The sequence below is a fragment of the Tinamus guttatus genome, unplaced genomic scaffold, assembly GCF_059628265.1.
Source record: "Tinamus guttatus ecotype Peru unplaced genomic scaffold, ASM5962826v1 Tinamus_guttatus_pri_ptg000048l, whole genome shotgun sequence".
NCBI classification, from domain to species: domain Eukaryota; kingdom Metazoa; phylum Chordata; class Aves; order Tinamiformes; family Tinamidae; genus Tinamus; species Tinamus guttatus.
Window position 1 is genome coordinate 3615062 of NW_028288582.1, and position 18267 is coordinate 3633328.

An 18267-nucleotide genomic window follows, 5' to 3' on the forward strand; every position below is an offset into this window, starting at 1 on the left:
GTTAGCCTTCCAGTCCTTTCAGGCCACCAGCGTTTGTTGAAAATGGAAAGTTCAGCTTTTCTGCACTGGGAGAGAGAGCACCGTGCAGTAAGTTAACGTTGGGTGGGGAGCACGGAGGAGATGGTCATGGTGACACCAGCCCCAGCACTGATGGGCACAGGGTGAACTCTGCAGGGACCTGCCTTCCAGTCTAGCAGCTGTTTCCCTACTGCTTTCCTGGTGCCCTGATCCATCAGAAACTTGCTGCCGTTGTTTCTGATTAATCTGCGTGTTGACTCAGAATAGTTGTCATAGTGCAATATCGTTTTGTTTCTTCTTCTCATGAAATCGCTTGCACCATGTAAAAAGAGGGTAAATAAAGCACTTCCCCCTTCTAAAGGTGGAAAATGAGAATCTAGGGAATCATTAACCTGTCGGTGAAGAAACAGATGAGAGCAAATTATTAAACAATCTGTTTATAAACACCAAAAGGACAATAAAGTGATTAAAATAAAATCCTGAGTGGGTGCATTAGGAACACATTGTATTAAACCCAAGCTCATTTCCCTCTTCAACCAGATGACTGGGAAAGGGGGAGGTGGTAGATGTCGGTTATCTTGACTTCAGTCAAGGAAGGCATGGTTTCCATGGGCACCTGCCTGCAAACGCCTGTCTAAACAAGTTATTCTCAGACTGAGAGCCCACATTTCACTCAGGCTGTCCTGTGCCCAGTTGCACTCAGTAATTTTGTTAATCACATGTAGGTTGGAAAGCAGAACTTCAAGAACATGCAGATGGCATCAACCAAGAAAGCTAAAAGGAAGGGCAAAGACAGGACCATGGTGTCCATCTAACCAGAGGTCACAGATACGGCCAGACCCAGCTGTGACCATGGCAGCAGCAGGGACTTAGGATAGGATGCTAGTAGAGAAAGGGACACTCCTACAAAGCTGCTCCGTCCTGCTGATGTATTAACAGCTACCTACCCCCATATAGATGCCTCCTATGTATCAAAGCATAAATCATCCTTAGCTACCAGTTACCTGGTTTCCCTTTGACTAGCTTCCACTGCACACTCTGAAAAGAAAATAACTTTTGAGAATATGTATAAAAAAAGGACACCTGACATTTGACTCTAAGATTTTACTTAGTTAAGACAATATGCCCACATCCCCCTCTCATGCTGTTATTTACATCAGAAAAGTCAACAATAGTAATGACTGAAATACATACGGCTATGTTTAAAGAAAGCAGTGTCAGCTTGTAACATTGACAAGTAAGCTCTTGTTTTACAGTTACTCATCTTGTATAAAGGTATTGATAAGAGAGCTAGAGGGGAAAACACACATTTCTCTCCATCTGCTTTATTATGCCACTGAAAGACAATAAGGCAGAGCATGAAAGATCCCTGTAAAATCAAGTGAAGAAAATACTAATTAGAAGGCCACTGAAGACATTTCACTGAAGACTGGCTGTGCAACATCTCTGACAAAATTAGGAAAAACGGGATATATTTCTTCCCACATGAAAACCCCCTGGCACCACACAAGAGCATGAAGTATTTATAGGCCAAGCCATATTCATTAAGAAAGCCAGAATCACCCCAAATCCAGGCCCTCTCCCTGCACCTGATCTCTGCTTGTGGCAGGAAATGCAATGACAACGTAGGTCCTTTCCCCATAGAGGCGGCGCGTGAGTGGGGGAGCGCAGTGGTCCCTACAGACGGCCTAGCATCTCCAGGGGCACACGGGATGCACCCAACTCCCACAGCACAGAGCCCTCCTCAAATTATTTTATCTTTCATTTTCCAAGTTTTTTTTCCCACAGAAATTTCATAATCCTCATTTTGTAGTTAGAGTAGTAAAATTTCAGTGAAATGCTGGGAAAGACCTCAGAAGATCTAGCGCTGCGTACGCTAACACAGATGCTGGAGGAGAAACTGAGGCAGGGAGCTTTAGGTGAGCAACCCCCAAGTCTCATCAAGGTAGTCCTGGCCCCTATTCACCTCACTTCAGACAACTCTATGGGGAAAGCAGCAGAAAAAAAAAAGCCTTGCTTTGCCAAAAAATACTGCTCTCCATTTAACAACCTTGCGTGCTCTGTTTATATGATTAGTCTCTAAGGAGGTAAAGGAATGCCTTGTGCTAATATCCCAACCACATTTTTGCCTTATATATGTATGTTTTCCCTCTGTTACTGATAACACCTTGGGTCACTGGAATGGGAAAAAGTCAAACAGCTCCACTTCCTTTCACTACTTACCCTCTTCACTCCCTTCTTCATATTTAGACAAGTCAGCATCAGCTTTGCTTAGTAGCCATTTTAACTCATTTATATTTCTTCTCCCTCAAACAAGTGCCGTGTTGTTTGCAGAAAGAATTATCAATAGCCAGGCCAAATAAGCTGTCAAGTGATGAAGATATTCCCATTCCCATCACATTTAAAACCTTCTCTCCCTCACTGCAAAACCCCTAGTGCGTGGATCAGAAAGAGCAAAAACATGAGTGGCCATTGCCCAATCATCAGTAACAAACATCACCTACCATCCACCCAGCTTCCTACCCTCATCATATTTGGATCAAGTGTGTGCTGGAATCCTCCAGAAATCCTGATCTTTACTTGCATCTCAGCTGTTTTTTAGATAGGAACACAACTGTCTCCTCATAATGCTAGCACAGAAAAAAAACAACACACATCTCTCCGGGAGGGTTGTTGCAAATGCCCCTGTTTTCAACTCCTGCTCTCTTAAAAGTCCCTCATTGACCACTAGGTGGGGAGAGAAACTTACTGTCCTTAAATCCATAGCAGATGTGCAAGCCAGCACAGCTTATTCTCGCTCCAAAGCAGCATTTTCCAAACTGACCATTTCCCTCACTAAGCTGCAAATGAGCAGTGGAGGCCATAAACACCATGTGACCAGAAGAAAGAAATCCTTAAATGAAACTTGCAGATCATATCCAAGATCTGTGGATTTTCCAAGTTCCATTGCAATCCCTAAGCTATCAGATCTTAAACTTGTTGATGGTGCAGGAATGAACTTAATATTACACATGGGAAAGGTTGGGGCAAAGTAAATTTTAGGGGGATGTTCCTAAATAAATCTCCTTACTGAGAGATTTATTTGGTAGAGGGTTTTTATCTGTTGTTAGTTTCTTTGGTTACTAAATAGCAGGCATGGGTTTGAAATTTAAGAGTCCCAGGAGGGAACGATCTTAAGAAAGATGACTAAAGAGACGTAAAACATGAATTACTTCTCATGCTATCTCCAAGATGCTGATATTATCCATTTCCAAAGACTCAGACATCTAAACTCGCACTAGGTGAGTAGCTCCAGGGAGTGTCTGAGGAGGGCTGGATTTGCAAAGGAGCTATCAGTTTTTCTCCATCGGCTGCAATGCAGCCCAATGCCCAACTCAGACACATTTATGAATTGCATCTTGCTGGATGACTTGAATCTGGTCTGTACTTTCATTGCAGAGCGCAGTAAACCCCACCAGTGTCAGCTTTAGACAACCAACACAGGCAACTTCAGGCTTCCAAACTTTCCTGTGAAGATAGGCACAGGAGCAGTTAGCTTAGGAAAGTGCTCTGTACCATGGTGGCTAATCTCTGCCCACACCCCAGCTGCCTTTTGAGCTAGATTGGGACTGTCTCTACCACTCTGCAGTCACAGAACCGGCTGCAGCATAAACATGTCCTTGGAAGCCCCAGTCTGCCGTATTTGATTTAGAGACAGAAGCAGAAGTTCTCCTTGTCACTTGCAGCCTTAGTGAGAATCACAATGGCGCCCACAAACAACTGTGGATGCTATAAAAAATATGAGCCACTTAGTCACCTTTCAGTAACAAATACCTTGAAAGCATTTGGCTGCAGCTACTGCAGGATTCTCACTTCATGCCCGGTAGTAAACAACATCATCCTTCAAGTAAGATATGGAGGTTGCCATGGAGCTCCAGAATCTCTCTGATCAAGGAAAAGTTAATGTTTCAACTGCAATATTTTGAGGAAGATTTTCTGTGTGGTCTTCTTTTTCGCGTGCATTCCCTGACACAGGGATCATTACCTATGACCAAGTAAGAGACACTTCTGGCAGCCACCTCACTCCTCCACGAAGTTCAGTGTTATGTACTCGCAAGAGGAGCACCTGGCTCTATAATTTTGCTCCTTGCAATGCAGCTGTTGCTTACATGGCTGACTACCCCTCTCTGCTGGCAGCAGGGAAGCTGCATCAGGGCATGCTTTCAACACAGCCTTCGCGCTTGTCCAGATGTTTGTCCTTTCCTTCATCCCACATTTGCCCACCCTTTGCCACAAAATGCTTTCTGCTTCATCAGCAGCGGCAAGGTGCAGGCCTTTAAATTACATCTCACTTCAAATGGAGGAAGCAACCAGAAAAAAATAACAGCGTGATCCTATTTAGCAGCTCGCCAGCCTTAGCAGCGCTGGCACTTGAGCTAATGACCACTGTGAGACCACAGCACGTTCCAGCAAACAGCCCCAAGTAACCATACATGCTGTCCCCTAGGGAATGGGGTGTGAAGGAGAAAGGAGCTCCCCTCTCAAACACAAGACATAGTATCACTGAGCCAGTGAATTTTAATTGCAGCTTCCTCAAGAACATTCTGAGAGTTTTAATGCACTGTTTTGCAATCAAATTCTGAGCCACTGCTCACCAGCAAATGTCTGAACCACCAAGGTGTTATCCAAGATGAGGTGAAAACGTGGGTTGTACGAACAAGGATACTCAGGTACCTTAGCCTGAGTACTTCAGCTAGTGGGTGTGAGAAGCCAGGCTTGCAAGGGATGCTTGAAACAAATTGGGTAATATTATACAATACCCACTGTTGGACAGAGGCTCATACTACACAATACTGAGCAATTATGTAATACTAAATGATGCTTTGACTTTATATAATTGCATTACAATTTGTGGCATCAGCTATCTCAGGAGATATATAAAAAACCGCTTGCAGGGGAACACCAGCGTAACTAAAAGAGCCATCTGAACTGATTAAGTTACTGGAAAACCAACAACTAGACAAGATTTAAAGGGCATTTCTTTTGGCATCTGCAAGCAAGGCTGGCCATCCAAAAGGAAGGCAGGTAGGAATCAGCCTTATTTCTGTCAGGAAAACAAGGTGACATTTGTAATATTTTCCACTTACGTCAGACGAAGGTGACTAACAATCAAACAATAGATGGGCCTTTGAGGAACACTACAATCCTCATGGGAGGGGAAACAGATGAGTGCAGTGTTTGTAAATAGTGCAATAAAAAGTAAAAGAGAAAAGGCAGAAGATGTTATAAATTCACTAGACAGAAGAATCAGTCATGGCTGGGCTGTGGGATAAAGTAAGGAGACATGCATTCAAAATAATTTTTTTGACAGATAATTCAAGTTTTCAAGGAGAGGAAGTCACCTAGCTAAGACAGGTTTTATGTTGGGGGAACACTGCCTCCAAATTCTCTTAGAGAGATCGAGGCAAAAGTCTACTTGAATCCAAAAGTCCATAATCTAAAAATAATGCTCAAACCTGTGTATGCTGTGGCCATCACGACATTGCCTGACTCAAAAAAAAAAAAAAAAAAAAAAAAAAAAGGTGTTCAAATGTGACTATGAGTCTGCTTATGTGAAAAGTAGGCACAGCAGGAGAAAATCCCAACAGCACTGAGAAGACTTTTCCATAGAAATGCTCACTCCAGAAGAAATTCTCCATCAGGTATCAAATGATACCTTTATTTTCGGTTGGTTTCCAGATTCCAAGGCGGTGTGATAGTGTCGGTGAGCGCATGAGTATTAGACGTCTCTTGGTGCCTGCTCCCCAGAGGATGAGAGTTTTGAGAGACCACCATAACAGTGCTCAGTATCTGCAATGACACAACTCCTGCTTTTAAACTGTAAGGCTCCCTCTTTAATTATCCATGGAATTTTCATCAACAGCTAGAGTGTTCTCCAGGATTCAAACTCCAGTTGGCTTCTAAGCCTCAGCATAGGCTTTTGAGCATATAAAGCTGCCATTTGCTGTCAGGTACAGCTGAGTTTGTTATAGCTCTCCAACGAGCAGCTAAGAAATATGGTGTCAAATTAATAAAAGTTCTAGCCAAAAAAAAAAAAAAAAAGGGTCAGACACCACTCCATGTTTGGGGCTGTTAATTACAAAGCATCACAAGAGGCAGCAGTGTCATCTGCCGGTGCTTTGCTCAATAGTGCTCAAAAACCAGCAAAGGCCTCCACTGTTGGATGTGGAGATCAGCTGCGTGAGGAGAGGGAGAAAACAAAGCAAGCAGAGTCTTAGGATTTGAAAGCTCACATTTTCCTCTACCCCATAAAAATGAAGCTCTGTGTATCCGCAGTGGGAAACAACAGCTGTGAGCAGCTGTGTGTTGCAACAGGCAACCACATGGTTCTGTGAAGCTGCTACCCCTCATCAGCTCCCTCTTGCTCAGAGATAAACACCCTGTTCATGAACTGGAAGGCAGTGAGAGGAGGCTGAACTGGGTTGTTCACCTGAGAAGAGCTCATAGTTATCTCTATATTCACATCCGAGCTAGTGAGGACTGTCGAAACGCAGATGGACAACAACAGGAGGATGAGGCAGCTGGCTAAGAAAAGGCATCTCTCATCATATTTTCCCCGCCAATGTCTATACAGTCTTTCTTACAGTTGGGCAGGGAGAGAACGGATGCTTGACAGTGACTGTGAAGCAAACATCTATTAAGAGGAGCCTCAGGAGAGTCTCAGCCCAAGCCCACAGCTTGCCTATGCTGCAGCTAAGTAGCACCCAAAGGAGAATTTTAGCACGTTACATACAGTCCTTGCTGAATACCACCCAGTGACAGCAGGTAGCCGATCCCACAGCATGAAAATCATGAAAACAAGCAGCTAGTCTGGCCCTGAGGTCACCATTGAAACAACACACTGTAGGCACAGCACATGACTCCAAAGCATTTAACTTGGAAGATAACCACTGATTAAAGAGAGTCAAGGACACAGGGTGCTATTTCTAGCAATACCACTGCAAAACACGTGAACAGGACTGCTTCACTTCTGCTTCCCCTCCTAACACTTGTATTTTAGGTTTGTACATGCCATGGGGTTAAGGCTGCTGAACCTCACAGCACCTTTTCACAAGGTTAAGTCTAACTGAAACGCGTTGCCAGTGGGGTTTTCTGAGCACTGCTGAACGGAAACCGAGAGCATCAGCACAGAGCAGCGGCCACAATAACAGGAGGTCAATTAAATTAAGATAGTGTGCAAACTACAAACAGCAACATAAACCTTTTTACAAGATAAAAAAGTGCTAGTTAACTTCATTCCTCATTTCCACAAGCACGCGCTCAGCCCAATTCCATCAAAAGTATCGCAGGCAGTGCCATGGTTGAGTGCTGAAAAGCTGTTGCTCTGCTATTCATGGCATGACAAGTTGCAGAAAGATCTGTCACATGAACCCACTCTCAAAAGGTTTCCCAATGGATTGTTCCTAATCCCCATTACCTCAGTGAAAATCTGGAGGAGAATTGAGAGCTGGATGTGGCTGGAAAATTTGGGAGATCTCATGGGGACGGATTTTCTGAGGGGATAGACAGGTACTTCTGTACACCTTCTATACACCAGGTTTCCTCTTTTTAAAAATTATTTTTCACTTTGGCCAAATATGGCCCAAGTTTGTCTATAAGAAATTGCCACCAGACATTTCAATACCTCTCTCAGTCTCACCTGTGCTTCTAATCAGCCTACCTTATTATGGCAATGCTCTTTAGTGCATGTGCATCATCAGGTAGTTGCTAAACCAACAACTATTAGATAGAATTTATGTAAATTTTTATTATTTCTAGAGTGTGGCAAGAGATTTCCTCTGGCTCCTTCACATCAAGAGATGTTTGCAAAATGCTAGCCCACACCTGATAGGAGCAATGAAAAGATAAAAATATAACAGCACTCAACCCTTCTGAATGAGAAGAAATGAGAAGAAAGTTCCATACTGTTATGTGAATGTTTAGTGAATGATTAACTGCTGATTATTCTTATTCAATAAGTAATATACTAAAGTTTTCCCAGTGACCACTTTGAAAGCAAATCAAGCTCTGAAGGGGATCTATAGATAGCATTAAAAATTCCTGGAGAATTTGGGATGAAATACTGGTAACTGGCTGAAATGATGCACCTTGTTCTTGATGTTAATTTGCTGACAAAGGACAGGACTCTTACTCAGAACAGAAGGAAAGACAGGGAATTTCCCTGAACTCTAGCACTCTCCCTGTTCAGATATGAATGTGTGGCAGAGAGGGCAAGAAACAGCTGAAATGGCTGAGAAAACCATCAGACCTGATTCAATCCCATTTCTCCCATAGCGCTGGGACAGGGTTCACTCCTCCTTTTCACAGCTTATTTTCCAATAGCCATGTGCTATCTCATGGAAGGTGCTTTCCACTTTTCTCCAAGATCAAATCCTCCCTTCATAGTCCATCTATACATGTAAAAGGTGTCCGAGTAATAAATGAGACCCCTGCCAACACCGAAACAGCCCTTATGCTGCCACTGATCCTGCCTCTGACACAGTACATGATTGCAGGGACACTTCTGTCCTTATTGTCCATCCCACCCCTGTAAGTGGGAATGCTGAAACATTATCTCCTGCTGATTTTCTTGGCTGTTGTGTATGTGTGAGATTAAGCAGCACCTTGCCCAGTGGGGCTCTCATTGCAGCTGACGACTGTGATAGGGATGGCAAGGCAAGTCCAGGACCGAACGAGGGAATGTGGCTCCACTTTGTAGTAGTCACAAGCACTGTAGCCAAGGCATTAAAAACAAGCTGATTTTAGTTGGGGTAACAACTACATATTGGTTCTTGCAACACTATGCTCCCAGACTGCTTGAATGTCTAAGGGGAAAAGGGAAAGTCAGTGTGTGACAAAAGGAAAACTGCACAACTGGGTCCTCTGACAAGAGCCAGCATAGCATATGGTCACAGGACCCCATTGAACACAGTCGGCCCAAGGCTCTGGGAAACACTTTTCCAAGGAAAAGCCCTAGTGGGGGATGCCTACTGAGAGCAGGTGGTATCTCCAGAATGCCTGCATTTGTTAAAGCACATGAACTCTCCTGCTCCTGTTACCAATGAGGGAAGTCCACTAAGAATCTGAAGGTTAAATTAGAGATGCTTATCAGCTGCTTTGTATTTTCAAGTCAGTCCCTCTGGCATTTGCTTCATATGTTAAGTAAACCCACTGTTTCAAGAAGTCTGTGCAGTGCTGATGACAGATCTCTGCAGAGAAGACACAGCAGCCAGCACCGAAGAAGCTTTGCCACAGGCAAGGAGAACATAGGTGCTTCTCTAAATGTGGCAAGCTTAGAGTTCATCTCAACACAAGCAAAAGAAACAGGCCCTATATCTGCAGGGTGCAAATTTAAGAGACAAGGAAGAATGATTCCCCTAGCCACCTCCTGCACATTACTCACCACTGCAACACACAGTAACCTTAACCTGTATTTTATGATTACCGAATACATCACAAAGACAGCTAAGAAATTATTTTGGAGCCAAGCTCGATGAATAATAGTTGGAAATGTCCACAGTGCAGAATATCTCAGAATATTTCAGTTGTCTGATTCTTTCAAAACACTGTAGATTACGTGGGATCCTAATGATAGAAAAGCAGTGATTTATCATGTGACTAAAGGATTCAGTACAAACAAATTCTTGAAAGGCACCGCAGCCCTAGTCCTCAGAGATGCCTGTGGGAAGAGGCATACGGAATACATCCAGAGAGTGCTTCACTATTTGTCGGGAAAAAGGAAGAGGTCAAGCTGCATGGTGCATCTGATATAATATAGGACCTTTGACTCCAGTAAAGATGAACTAAATTGGAAGTTCTCACGGGTTGTCCTTGCCCACTGAAGCTCTTGATCTATCACCACTGTAAAAATGCGCTTTCATAAAGACAACATGATCTCATGGGCTTCTGAAGAGGAAAACTATCTATGGGGGAACCTGACCTTTAATGGCAGGCACCAGAAGCAATCCAAAGCAGTTCTGAGAAGGTAGCAGATGTGCAGCCAGGTTTATCTCACATAGATGTATCACCATGGGAGAAAGGGAGCAGGAAAAGGAAGACCTAATCCATAAGCTTTGTGTGGCTTGCTGCACAGGGCAGAGCACAGGGCCGTGGTGTAGCATTTGTCACAATTCCACAAAGATACACTAGACCTAAAATTTATAAATGGCCACTGTTAATTAAGATTACACTGCAGTGCTGCCTGAGGCGCCTCTATTCCCTCTTGGAGGAAGAATGAGCCAGACACTGAAGAGGAAGACAAGGCTCAGATGGGTTTTTAAATCAGCACGAGTCAGGACCTGCCGTGATGGCAGGTCTATGCCACAACTCAAAGCCGTGACTACAGCCCATGACACACACAGGCCAAACATTTTGAGCCTGTAGGACCTGTCATCCCAGAAGGTGACGGTGCCTGAGTGCCGGTGCTGCAGGGAGCTGTGGGGAAGTCACTGTGCTCTCTCCCAGAAGCTCTCACCAACATTTCCCCAACACTTCAAGATTCTAGATATATTTCTTGTGACCTTTGGCCCCAAGATCTTGGTATGCAGTTCATTAGGGCAGAAAGATTACCAGTCTCAGAGCTGAAGCATCAGCCCACACACACGCTCTTACCCTTCTTCCCTCACCTGCTGAGCAGTCAGGAAGTCCCTTGCATTTACTGTTGCTGCAAAAGTTATCTCTGAATAGCCAGCAGACACTAAATTAAGACTTGGACTTGATTTTCTATTTCTCCTGCCTGCTACATGCTCAGGTGCTTATAGGCCTCAAGACATTGATTTCATGCTCTAACATTAGGCCTCATGTAATTTTAGGCTCAGAAGTTTAGGGTCAGCAGCCTAGGTAGGTTGGACATATTCCTCATGTGATTTTCCACCAACCTCAGCCTCTTCTAGAGCAAAAGAGTGGTTTAGCACTATCAAAAGACCCTCCAGCTATAACCAAAAGAAACAACACAGCATATTCCTGCCAGAACTCCTTCCATCATGCTGCTGGAAAGCTCAACCATCCCTGTGGTTGGCGAGACTGGAGAGTTCAGCCAGCAGAGATCCCAAAAGACCAAATTCAGAGCAGTTTTCTACAAGTCTGCCCCTTGACCAAGCTCACTGTGAGGTCAGGGCATGCATTTCCTTGGTGAGAGACATCAAATAAGTTGGCTTGGCTTTGTCATAGACCCTTCACACACTGCAGGACCCCTTCTCTGCACTGAAGGGTCAGCAGTATAAATAGACATTCCTGGTTTAGAAACAAGATAAGGGCACCGCTTCAAGCCATCTACTGCACTTGTGCAAGCTGCAGCAGAAGGTTTGGAAACAGGTTTGTCCCAAGCCTCATTCCAAAGTCTCTGCCACCAACCCCTACTCAGAATAAGCTCCTGAAAGGAGATGCAGCAGAGAAGCCACCCATTGCAGTCTTGACATCCCTATGCTTTCCACCTTGGTCCTTGTTCCAGCTGCCTGCTCCAGGAATGTGGAGACAGTGCCAGCCTTCTGTTTATTTTTATGTAGCAGCAGAAAGATTGCATGAAGCACAAAAGCACATTCGCTCCCTGGAAGCAGCCTGCTCCCTTCGTTCCAAGAGTGTAAAAACTCTGCACGAATGTTTTATGAATCAGCTGTGTGTCTGTGTCAGTGACAAAGCCAGCTTGGCAATTTGGCCTGAAAATCAGGACACTGAAAACCTGGAGAGTCCAACTGGCATGTTTTTAGACATGAACTTGTTCTCCTTCCACTTTGGGGGCACAGAAATTTCTCTAAGAAATTAAAGAAATTTCAAATTATGACACAGCCATTACTCAGAGGTGAACAGATTTGTCTTTTCATGACTTCATTGAATACATGCACGAACTCTGCCAATTTGTCACTAGCCTGATTTCCTGATTGCAGCCCTTTTACATTCCCAGCAGTCCACCAATACCATGATGCAGAAGAGGCACAGATGAGACCCTCCCCCTTCCCCATTATTTAACCTCCTGCTGTATTGCTCAACCTAAAAGAAACGTTACTTAGAAGAAAAAAATCTGTGCAGAAAACAACAGGTAGGAAAGAAGAAATTGTCTAAAGGGATATTTTTCTTGCTCTACTAATTTTTCTTTCACTTTTCTGGAAGTAAAACAGAGAATCCTGCCTCAAGTGGTACACATCAGACCTTTGGACACAGATAATACCACCATCCTTTCACATCTCCAGGTGCAAATGCAAGCAGCTATAAACAAAAGTGCTGGAATTATAGACATGGAACAACAACCACCAGAGGTACTGATGGGCAAGTAACACCATGCTATCTACAGTCACTGCAATGCAGCACAAACTGTAAATTAAGAAGCTGCAGACCACCTTTCCCTCCTAAAAGAATCAATCCTCCTCCACTCAAGTGTGCACACACAAACACAATTCTCATCACACATCAATTCCCATTATATAGTAACTGTTTTTGGAAGTACGTTCAGAGATGAGACTCCTCCATTGGGCAGGACATGAATCATTCTTTGCTTGACCTCATCACCCAAGAGTCATTAGCTTTACAAACTCATACTTCAGAAGGGAAACCCAGTGACACTAATTATGACTATGGCAGTAGCATGAAACAGGAAACCCCCTGTTGTTCACATGGACCACCCTGGTGATGGTGGTGGCAGCATGACTGATGACATGCAACGGCTCTCACTCAACAAGGCTCAAAGCCAACCCTCAGCACCTGCCCTTCAGCAAACTGCCTCTGAAAGCACTTCATATAGAGCACTTCCATCCCCACTGTGCTCAATGTGAACTGTTATTTTTTCCACCTTCATTTACTGCTTCTCCTTTTCAACATATCAAATTCACTTGAGGTCTCAGTGGTCACTTCAATTGGATGGGAGGTTGACAGATGGAGCTGCCAGCAAGAAAGGAAGAAGGGAATAGGAACCAGATCCTCATTTAATTTATTCTTAGCACAATGTGCAGGGGCATAAAGGCGACTTGGACATGAAAAGGAGGCAAACCAAGGTTACTCCCCCCAAGGGGTCCAGGAGGTCACACTGAGAATATGGTCAACACAGGCATGGCTTGTAGTTTTGTCCTTCCCTCTCAGTTCATGCATGGAGCCACCAAGCAGCAGGTGTTAGGAGATGCTAAGTGTGCTGGTCTAGAATTTAACTGCTCAGCATCTACTATATTATAGTTCAGAAGAGACGCTCAGCCTGATGGCCAGGGAAACCTAGTTTTGAACCTCACAGCCTTGGACTCCCATTTTGTTTATCTCCCTCTCGCAGACTCTGGCTGACATGGTAAAAGAGGTTCTCTCTGATGTAGCATATAAATTTGAATGCATGGAAAATTTTCTTCAAATCACAATTAGGCAAGGGATCGGTGTGCACATATCTCATTTCTGATGATATGGAGGCTTTGGAGAACTAAGAACCATTGTTTCTGATGAATGTCTCAGGCAATTTTTTCCTCTTTGCCTAAAGATGGAAGAAGCAATAAATGAAGGCACAATGCAAGATTTGCTTCAGAGTTCAGTCAGCATGGAAGTTTGGGAGGCATGGAAGCAAAACTACATCAATTTATCAAATTGCTATGGAAACAAATCCACTTACTCTAACAGAGTCTGTGGTAGCCCCCTGCAAATATATTGTGTATATAAGACTTGAGTCATACTATACAAAAATAGCTGACTTACACAGCAGAAATGTTTTGTGAATAAACTGTTTTAGGATCATCATATCCACTATCCTAAAATTGTGGTTCCTTTATCTAATATGGCCTTTAGAAGATTCAAAATATGGGGTACTGTTAAGCTCACTTCAGTACTGACACAGTCTGTGTCCTAAAAAGCTCTGACAGTCTAAATGGATTAGACTAAGGTAGGAAAAAATCTGAGATGACTTGTCTAATGTCAATTTAGAGTTCATTAACAGTGCCAAAAAAGTAATTCCCACCTCTGTGCTCTGCTTTGCAGCCTGAAGTGACTCCCGCCAGATCACAGAACCTGCTGCAGTCACCTACGAGGTAGCATTTTTATGCCTCCTGTAGATCTGTTCCCACCATCATTCTCAGAGAATGCCTAGAAAGATCAGGTCCAATAAACCAATGCCCTCAGCAGTGGATATTAAGTTGCACCACCAACTCATGCAGCCAAACATATCTTCAGCTCTGTTGCAAGAGGCAAGACTTCAACAACCATCCTGAGAAGCTTCAGAGCACAAGGAACTGCGCAACAGGGATGCTCTGCCAGGCGGAAACAGGCTGGCTTGAGGTCCTGGGGAGGAAGGAAAAACAAGGGAGAGAATTGGAAAGCTGGCAAGAGAAAGCAGCCTTGAGTGCCAGACCAGCAGCCCCCCAAAACTATCTATGCCCCAGGATGAAGGGATCAAGCTCCACAGCAGTCCCAGAAACCTGCTTCTCAAACCATTGCTGCTAAAGGGAAGGAGAGAGCATGGACAAGGAGTCCTGTCTGAGAGCAGCAAGGGAGTGGGGAGAAGAGCTTCACAGTAATGTAGTCACCCTCAAATTCCCCCATTCTTTTTGTGAACAAGAACATAGAGACCTATCTGCTTGGTCTAGACAAAGAAGGGAATGGCTTAGGAGGATGAGGACAAAGGAACAGTAAGGGCTCTATAAGACCCAGACAATTAGGTTTGATGAGATTAAAAGTAGTTATTGTGAAGATTACAAGCTCTCAACTTGTAACATGATACCAAGGAAGATCACTGCATCATGGGAGACACTGAAGAGAAAACCAGGCTGCAAGTAGGTTGTCCAGTGGAAAGGAATAGGGAGAGAATGGTACAGCATCATATCCTCTTTTCACCTTGATTTGCTTTGCTTGCAGGACAAATAATAGAATAGATTTAATTGACTAACATATTGCTCATTGCAGAGCTAATTAACAAATTAGAAAACACCTACATTTACAAATCTATAATCTCATACAGAGTCTCTCACCAGAATCTTTCACACTAGCTTTGAACCTGCTGGTTCACAAAGAAACAGCTCCAGAGATTTCTCTTTCAGAGCTGTATTTCCACACAAACTCATGGGGGTTAGATATACTCTGCAGCCACAGAAATAGATCTGATGGCTGTTAATTCTGCTAATTAGCAACATATCAGAGGCACCTCAGCTCCAGCAGAGCTCTTGCACCTGAGCATTGCTGGGAAGTGGCCTCAGGTGACTGCTAAATAGCAGCTGCCTGCATCATATATGGTCTCCTGTAGCCTCTGTTCTTACCATGATAGTCTTGGCTTGAAGCTTGTAAAAACAATAGGAGGCAGGCTGGGTTGGACACCCAGAACCAGACACATTTAAACAAGCTTTCCAAACTCATTGGGTTCACTTTCTTCCTTTGGTCAAACCTTTCTAGACTTCTTAGTTGGAACCAGGCTGCTCTTCTTGTGCTCGTGAGAGGGGAAACACTGAGATCTTGTGCAAAAATGCGACCATTTCAAGCCTGATTAGAGAAAGAGCAAAAAGCCCTAGATCCAAATGAAATCCTCAGACCTTGTCAGTTTTGCTAATTGTTACCAATAGCCTGTAATTCCACAGAGGAATTCTTCCACAGCTCTGTTGTGCAGAAGAGTCTTTGGGGAGGTGTAACTTGCACTGTCACTGCAGGAGGGTCAGTTTAACCCAAATCATTACCCCTTGTAATATACAGCTTAAGAAATTTTCTGCAAAACACAAAGAATTGCTCAAACTTTGCTAGACTGTAACAGGGTTGGGCTGTTAACTCCCACACCAAAGTCATTGCCAAGTTTGCAAGTAAAAGATCAGACCCTAGTGTAGCAGAGGGGTTAATTCTCTCAGTCTACCAAGGGAAAACAAATGTGTAAAACAGTGTGATTAAGCTTTGCTGCAGCTAAACCAGCTCAAACCATATTCTAGTTTGACTGATCTGAAAGGTGCAAAAGCACACTAAAGTAACCAGGTTAAAGAAAGCAAATGCTTTCCAGTCCAGCCGTTTTTTTGTATCTTTGTCATACCTCCTCTAGGGCTGTCCATGTCCTTTATACACGTAAAAAAAATTATCCCAGTGAATTTGAGAGTATTATAGGCAAGTTGTCAGCCTTTCTCACCTTAAAGCTAAACTCATCACATCATTGGCCTTTTACAGGCAAGCCATCAGATAGATTCCAAGCGTGTGGCTGCACATCCATCCCACCTGCTAAGAGAGGCCAGGATGAAAATTCTTTCACCGACGCATCTTAGCTAAAATTCCCCACAGAGCTTCCTATACATAACTGGAAGGTCTACAATGACCTTCAGTCATGCTCAAAGCAATGCAGCAGGGCTGAGCATGGAGGACTGAGCCATAGGGAGTTTGCTCAGGAGTGTCCCATAACCTTCTATTGCTGCCAGCTTCTACATTATGCCAAAGTAAAATGGGAATTGAGATAGCTGGTGCTTTTGTCCGAGAGAGGGGAAGGGAGTTGAACTATGAACTATTGGAATATTTGCCTCCCTGGGCTTTGCAGTTAATAATAATATATTGTGATAATAATCATATATTCTGGAAACTTAACCAACAAGGCAAACAGAGTGGTAAGCAAAGGCATGGAATGGTATCAGCACCCAGCCCTGTAATAGCAGAAAAAAGGAGGCACAGGATCAGATTTTTTTTGATCTGTCCCCAAAACAGCAAGAAAGGAGTTAAAAGAAAAAAAACTTTGTAATTCTTGATGCCCTGAGGATGATCCAACTATATTGCTGATGGTGGAATTAATCAGTGTAGAGACTGCTTGGAGAACTAAGAGGACATCACTTGAACTCCTAACTGGGGAAGCCTCTTGGTGATGCTATGTCCCAGCAAATGCTGGCCGTAGCACTCTTTTATATTTATATATTCCAGTAATATTTATTTTTTTTTCTCTCTAGCCCCATTGGTGTTTATACACTTACACTTAGCGTGGAGGGGGAAATTTCTTTTTTTTTTGGGGGGGGGGTGAGGGTAGATGAGGGGAAAGTGTAAGCGATACTTTCTGAACGCGTGACTTGAGGAATCAATGATATTGTATGATATAGTGATATAGTTATGATATGATATAGTATTTTGAAGCACTCTTAGTATTAAAGTGCTCTAGATGCAGAAAATGTTGCCTTAAATGATACCTACCCTTTATACTTTCAGCCACCTCTAGCACCTTCCCAACTGTAGGGAATGTGGTAACCCAAGGCGCGATGAGGAGACAGCGCCGTTCTCAGCCTTGCCGCACCCTGCATGGCCATTCCGGTCCAAAACCCGCATTTTAGGCAGCATTTGCCTCCCAAAAATCTTCCCGCCGGCTCTCCCTGCCGGCAAGCAGCTCCGTACGGGATGGAGCAGGAAGCCTAAAACTCCGGTCTGCAGAGGGACCTCTAGTGTTTTCCTTTCCCGGCGTCCTGGCAGAGTTCCCCCCAGTGCAAACACACACAGAGCTCCCATTGTTCGCAGCCCTTCGCGAGCCCACTGATCCTAATATGGAATTCGGCAGGAAACCCATGATTTCCTGACACACAGCACGCTGGAGAAAGAGAGGAAAAACTCCATTAAAAACCTCCCGGCTCTCCTCCATGTTAGAAAGGCAATGGAAAATGGAGTGGATTTAGCAGGAGTCGCTGAGTCCCACGGCCAAGCTGGAGGCAGGGAGAAGCGAATCAAAGCTGGAGGCTGCTGATGTTTTTTAAGTTGCAATAAAGACGGAGAACTCTGGGGCAGGATGAGGATTTCCTGACTCGGACTCCCAAGAACGGACAAATCACTTTTTCTTTTCTTTTTTTTTTTTAACGCTACTCCTCTCTCTATATATATATATTTAATTTATTCACCTCGATGATTCTCTCGACTGCTCTGGTAATTGTTAGAAGCGGCTGTGACAGCCTGGAAACATTAGTATGATTTCCTGAGTTTGAGATTCCCCCCCACCCCACCTCCAAACTCAGGAAAACTCAATACAATCGCACTTCATTTTTCCTTCATGTGCACTTGGAAGTCCCGGGAGCAGCAGCAGCAGCAAGAATGAACTGCAAGGAAGAAGATGACAACTGCGCTGACGGCGGCAGCAGCGGCACCAAGAAGATGTTAAAATGCGTGGTGGTTGGGGACGGCGCGGTCGGGAAGACTTGTCTGCTCATGAGCTACGCCAACGACGCCTTCCCTGAGGAGTACGTGCCCACCGTGTTCGACCACTATGCAGGTAAGCAAGGGCTTTAAGGAGGAGCCACAAAAGGGCCAGGTGGGCACAAAGGGAAGACCAAGGGCAGAAGAGGACAGTTC

At 44.1% G+C, this 18267-nt stretch overlaps 1 protein-coding gene across 1 annotated transcript in view; it reads left to right on the forward strand.

The window, feature by feature from the left end:
- The first annotated feature begins 17534 nt into the window (after window positions 1-17534).
- Window positions 17535-18267, forward strand: part of RHOJ (ras homolog family member J) — a 46489-nt gene continuing 45756 nt past the window's right edge. Inside the window, exon 1 of the mRNA XM_010218137.2 lies at window positions 17535-18187. Within this exon, the coding sequence (XP_010216439.1) occupies window positions 18010-18187 (178 nt within the window). The 5' untranslated portion in view covers window positions 17535-18009. The remainder of the gene's footprint in view (window positions 18188-18267) is intronic.